At 33.0% G+C, this 6,230-nt stretch overlaps 1 protein-coding gene across 1 annotated transcript; it reads left to right on the top strand.

Moving 5' to 3' along the window:
- Nucleotides 1–1,964: 1,964 nt before the first annotated feature.
- LOC132190049 (large ribosomal subunit protein uL30y-like) lies at nt 1,965–5,978 on the top strand. The gene is made up of 7 exons (XM_059604930.1): nt 1,965–2,070; nt 2,654–2,849; nt 2,951–3,048; nt 3,139–3,196; nt 5,077–5,156; nt 5,267–5,369; nt 5,557–5,978. Exons 2-7 carry the CDS (start codon nt 2,664–2,666, stop codon nt 5,770–5,772), a joined length of 741 nt encoding a protein of 246 aa, XP_059460913.1. The 5' UTR covers nt 1,965–2,070; nt 2,654–2,663; the 3' UTR covers nt 5,773–5,978.
- The last annotated feature ends 252 nt before the right edge of the window (nt 5,979–6,230 follow it).

The raw sequence follows: 6,230 nt of genomic DNA, 5'->3' as shown, positions 1-6,230 counted from the left end.
TTGAGCTACAATGCTCAACAAAGTTGTTGAGCACTGTAACTGCGCAACAAACGTTTGGTTACTTTGCTGAGCTAGACGTAGAGTGTTTTTACCAACGTAGCTCAATAAAGTAGTCAAAAGGTTATTTTGTTGAGCCGGATATGAATGCTCCTGTACTAGTTTTCCTAATTTCTTTTTTATTGTCTTAGTACTAATTAAGTTACAATGGTTGATTTGTTATAAAAATTATATTCAACAAGTTAGATAGAAAAGTTCATAAATCAAATTGTCACATGTATCAAATTGATGGATGATATGTGTTAAAGCTATTATTTCTTTTCATTTTTTCTCAAAAAGAGTTAAATTAAAGGAAAAAATACATATACTCCCTTCAAACTATAAGGTAATTTGTAATGTTCCTCCAAACTTTCAATTGAAGCAATGTCCCTCTATGTACCAAAAATGACAAAATTACATTTAGAAAAATTTAGAAAAAATACCAAAAAAAAAATCAGAAAAAACATTAAAAAAAAAATAATAGTGACCCACCCAGGGCCATTGTAGGTTACAAGAACCATAGTTACCGTGTTTTTTTTTCTTTTTCTTTTTCTTTTTCTTTTTCTTTCTTTTATATTTAAAAATGTATTTGTCTTTTTGAGAATTTGTACGACTATTTTTGTCTTTTTGTGAGACAAAATGAGTAAATTACAATTTTTAGTAGTTTGAAAAACAACATTGCTTCAATTAAGAATTTATGAAAACATTGCAAATTCCCTTATAGTTAGAGAGATATAAATACTTGTCCCTAAATTGAAAGAAAAACTTTAAATAAATTCAGGATTGTAAGAGTAGCCATCCTTATTTCCTCCATTTATGAGTAAAGGTAAAAGTCAATATATAATGGTTGTATTCATTAGTCCTTGGGCAGAAATTTCGTACAAATTGGTTTGAAAAATATTTCTTGAAAATTGGTTTGAAAAAAATTTCAATCAATCTAGTCTAATAAGTGGCAAGTTTCATCTTTCACATATTTTTTTTAATATTTTAACCGTCGTTTATTGTCAGTTCACTAATCTAGAAACCTAAACATTAATTTTTTAAAAACCAAAAAATGTTGAATGACACTTATCACTTATTAGGGTAGGTTGAAGGAAATTTCCTCCAAACCAGTTTGGAGGAAATTTTTTGTCCTTAGCCTTTCCTCTCAATAAAAGCTCAACAGATGGAGCATGTCGTAAACTCAGGATTAAGGTTTTAAGAAGTAATGATATAAAATGAAGATTATAGTCTTCTCAAATATGATGTGATTTTTAAAATTATCAATAAATTAAAATTTAGTAATAATTATCTCAAATTTAATGGTAATTTTAAAAGTTACATTACATTCGAGAAGAGTCAAAAAAGGATTAGAATCCTTCTTATATCATAACTCATTTTGAGATGGGTAATAAGGGTGTGCTTGAGATTGTAATTTTGCAAGAATAATATGCGTTTTTAAAAAAATATCGCAAAACGTAAGATGTTTAGTATTGCAATTTAAAAAACACTTAATCTAAAATAAGAAAAAAAAATCTGTGATTTCTATTAGCATGTTAGGAGGTACTTATTTGAAAAAACGCAAATTTAAATAAAAATCACGATTTTGCATAACAAATATTTGATTAAAAAAAATATTTTTTAACATGTTTTACCAAACGCCATAGTAATTTTAAAAAGTAGTGATTTTAAAAATACAAATTTTAAAATTTCACTTATTAAACCGCAATCCCAAACAAAACCTAAATAATGCGCGCACTCTCACATTCTTACTCTATTGTCAATGGTACGATTTTGTCCTTGCTCTGACGTTGTAGTAAACTAGTGTTCGAAATGTCGATTTTGGCTTTGCCTTAGGTGAGGTAACCAAAACCCAAGCAAGGCCAAAAGCGACATTTGACATACACCAACGGCTAGGATTCAGTTATATAAACATCGCCAACATTGGACCGTCGATGGAATCCTCCACAAAACCCTAATATCACTTCATTGCTCTCTCTCTCTCTCTGAAGCTTTGGCGAGCCGCTGAACCGACCCTCTCCCAGCGATCTTAAAGTAACTCTCTTTTCTCTCTCATTTTCTGCGTTTTTCTTAGCATTTTCGAATCGCTTCTATTGCTGTGAGATGTTTTGCTCTTATGAGATCCAGATACGCTTAGTTTTCTGAGCACCCAAACTGGACTTTTTATGTGAAACGAAGTCACGGGTCTCAGTTTGTTGTTTATGAGAGACCGACCCTTGTACTGTTTTTGCTATATTTTGTAGAAAGCAGTGCTTGTTTGTTTCTCTGGAAAATATTTGCAGTAAATGTTTGTCTATCTGCTTTCTGGATTGGAAACTAGGAGTAGGAATGAAAGCTTCTGAAATTTTTAAGGGACGGCGGTCTTTTGAATCTGATTTGGCTGAAAAGAACTCCGAAGAAAGTTTTGTATGGATTTGTCTTTGTTTGGCAATTTCTCTGTACACCCATTTTGCTTTCACAAAAATAAGATGGGAGTCTTAGAAGGGAAATAAATTTTGCAAGAAACTCATGGAGTAGAATTCGCTAGCAAAACAATTGGGTTGTCTAGTTTTTTGTTATTGAGTTAAAATTATTGTGGTGAAGCACTTTATATTTTTGGTGCTTTGTGTCCCTTCAGATACAGAGAGATGGGTGTAGAAGAAGCCAAGGGAGGACCGGTTGTTCCAGAATCTGTTTTGAAGAAGCAGAAAAGGAATGAGGAATGGGCTTTGGCAAAAAAGCAGGATCTTGAAGCTGCGAAGAAAAAAAGGGTTGAGAATGGGAAGCTCATTTATAAGAGAGCCAAACTCTATGCAAAGGAGTACGATGAGAAGGTATAGGAAGTCATAGTTGTAGTTAGTGCTTGATATGTGCTTTGATATCTCTGTTTTGGTATTCTATTTGCTTAAATGGATTCTCTAAATATTTTTATTAGCAAATGGAGCTGATTCGGTTGAAGCGAGAGGCAAAACTTAAGGGAGGGTTTTATGTTGACCCAGAAGCCAAGCTCTTGTTCATTATCAGGATCCGCGGGTATGCCATTTATGGTATTGCTGTGATTCATGTACTTATTCTTGATGCCAGAGTGTTGATTCTGTTTATTATAAATTTTGAAACTTTCAGTATCAATGCCATGGACCCTAAGAGCAGGAAGATTTTGCAGCTTCTGCGTTTGAGACAGGTAACACCACATCCAAATAAACTCTTTGTATCAGGATTTTCATTATATATAATGCCTCTAATAGGGTAATTATGAAGCCATCCTGTAGCACACTCTTTGTCTCTGCACTTTGTGATTTCAGATGTTTAATTCTAAGGGTCATTAATACAATTTGTTTGCGTGTTAATAGGGTAAGCAAAAGATGGCCTACCACCAACCAATGCTGTCTTCAATTCTATGCCCTTCTTTAAGAAAATTTCTGGATTTTATGCCCAGATGTCTGTGCTTCTTTGTTTCTTTAAATATTGATTTTGCAAAACAAAGTGAAAACAAAAAAACAAAAAGGGATAGGAAGGAAACATAGCATAGCTGGAAGAATGAGTGAGCTTTTGGAAAATAATTTGATTTTTTTTTTTCAATTATGAAATGCTTTCCGGTTGAGTTATGGTTATCTATTGACTTGTGTGCATGCTATAATAGATTATATAAGGTTGCTTTTGTAATTTTCTTTTTTAGTTCAGTAATTCTGCATAATTTTGCAAACAGAAAACTATTAATTTTTCACCCAACCATAATCAACTGAAGTCTATGCGCTTTTTTCTTGAGATTTTTAATTTTCTGGTGTGGCCTAAGAGTTGTTGGAACAACTTGGGATGTCCTACTTATCATTTGAATTTCTAGAAATGGCACTTTTCTGGCATGTATGCTACAGAATGAGTTCTTTGCTTGTCATCTTGGGCTGTTGTGGTTATCATCTGTTTGGGTGTCTTAATTGAACAAATAGGTGGAACCATCAGCACCCATAGAATAAGAAAGCTATATTGCTTTGTTCATGGCCTCTAGAACTGGTATTCTGTGGATTTACCCATTCCTTATGAAAGAAGGTTGAGAAATTGATATTTCCCTCTGTCGACTATTTTGTTAGACTCATTTCTCTAGTCTATCGTGGTATTTGCAGTAATACTTTTGCTTATGTATATATGGAAAATGAGTTTGAATCAGTAAATTTTCAAATGTGCATTTTTTTAGTATTTTATATACTGATTATGTAGCTGTCAGATCCATACGTATTTTTAAGAATTATAATGATACTCCCTGGGCATGAGGATAAACTGCTTAACCCGTCAGGGTTGAAAGCTCCTGGATTACCTGGTAACTAGTTCTGGCGGGTAAGGTCAATTACTCGTAGGAGTTTGATTAACGGTGAGGATTGTTGTACAGTATGCGTTTGCGACGTGCAATTAATCTTAAGTAAAGTTCTCCTACGTTATAAAAAAATAATAATAATAACGATACTCACTTGGTTAACATTTGTAGATTCCTTTTTCACAAATATTATTAAATTAACTAATGGAAGAGTGTCTTTGGGTAGACCTGTTCGGTTGTGGATTCATCGCCACACTTAGTTAGTCATGGCCTATTTGTTCTGTTCTCTTGTTGGATAGAATGGTAAGAATGATTTAGTCCTTTTGAGGGATCTGGGCTTGTAGGGGAATGTCTGCTCATGTTTGGTTTCCATCTATAGAATGGATGATATTTTGGGTCTTTGTGCAATGCATTATGATTTTCTTTGTGTAGACTGCTCTGGAAAGATGACTTGATGATTGTGTTTAACTTCAAGAGTCTTCTTTTTATTGTTATTTAGATTCTTCAAGATGTCCTAGGTCATTTTCTTTCACCTGCAACCTCTCTCTGTTCCCTATTTTGATTCTATTTTCAAGTTCATAGGGAGGTGATCCCCTCGTCACTGAATTTTCAGTGGCCTGCTATTTCCATTCAGTACGCATATTTCAGGAGTTAGCCTTCTTGTAGAACTTATCTCCTTTTCATTGTGTACTTCTCAAATATTTGTTTCAAAAGAAAGATAGTTGTATTCAATTATCTACCTTTGGTGGTTGCAGATATTCAATGGTGTCTTTCTGAAAGTAAACAAAGCGACAGTGAATATGCTGCACAGAGTTGAGCCATATGTGACCTATGGGTATGCATTTATCTTTCCTACTGTTTTTCTTTCTAATGCGCAATCTGTGGAGGCTATCTAGAGCTTCTCTTATGCTCAATGTCTTGTTAATATAAAGTATATAATTTCAGGTATCCCAATTTGAAGAGTGTCAGAGAATTGATTTACAAAAGGGGATATGGTAAACTTAACAAGCAAAGAATTGCTTTGACTGACAATTCGATTATCGAACAGGTTTGTGGCGTATAGATTAAATAGTAATGTTATTTAATAGATTATTATACAACTGAGATGATACAGCAGCAGATATAAATATATCTTTTCAATTTTTACTGCCACATTATAAAGTTATATAGCAATCGTATAACAGTTATCATGAAACGTACCATTTGTTGCTTAACATTTTGACTTGCAATCACAGGCTTTGGGTAAGCATGGAATTATTTGCATGGAAGATCTCATCCATGAGATTTTGACTGTTGGACCCCATTTCAAGGAGGCAAACAATTTCTTATGGCCATTCAAGCTCAAGGCACCACTGGGTGGTATGAAGAAGAAGAGAAATCACTATGTTGAAGGAGGTGATGCTGGAAATCGTGAAGTTTACATCAATGAGCTCATCCGCAGGATGAATTAGGTTTATTATGCAGAGGATTTTATCCTATTAAAATTTTTGAGATTCTACCTTTTACCTTTTTGTTCATCGATGTTGCGAAACTTCAGAACGGTGTCGTTAGAGCATTTACTTTTTTGCAGTTTGCTGGTTTGACATTGGTTTCTCAGGTTGTGCTAAATTTTATGGAATATCTATTTTAGTAAGGTAAGACAAATTAGTTATTTTTATGATTCAGAGAACGTGCTTTTCTTAGGAGAATAGCTTTTTTTTTTTTTTTTTATTGAAATTTTTTTTTTTGGTATAATAAAGATTAATGATATTAAAGTTCTCAACTTAAATATAAATGATTATAAATAGAAGGGAGACTAAAATCTAATGTGCATGAATTTATTCCATAGATTATTTGTTTTCTTTATGATAAGGGTTTCAAATAGTATACTGGAGTGAATCATAGATTTGATGGAAATTTTTTAAATTTC

The sequence above is a fragment of the Corylus avellana genome, chromosome ca8 (genome assembly GCF_901000735.1).
Source record: "Corylus avellana chromosome ca8, CavTom2PMs-1.0".
Taxonomy (NCBI): Eukaryota; Viridiplantae; Streptophyta; class Magnoliopsida; order Fagales; family Betulaceae; genus Corylus; species Corylus avellana.
The sequence above is the reverse complement of the archived record's forward strand: the minus strand, read 5'-3'. Positions and strand labels throughout refer to the sequence as shown.

Bases quoted from the DNA above. Each gene is read 5' to 3' on its own strand.
- LOC132190049 (XM_059604930.1), top strand. From the start codon at position 2,664: ATGGGTGTAGAAGAAGCCAAGGGAGGACCGGTTGTTCCAGAATCTGTT. The intron at 2,850-2,950 runs GTATAGGAAGTC...TATTTTTATTAG, and splicing joins CAAAGGAGTACGATGAGAAG to CAAATGGAGCTGATTCGGTT. The intron at 3,197-5,076 runs GTAACACCACAT...TGGTGGTTGCAG, and splicing joins AGCTTCTGCGTTTGAGACAG to ATATTCAATGGTGTCTTTCT.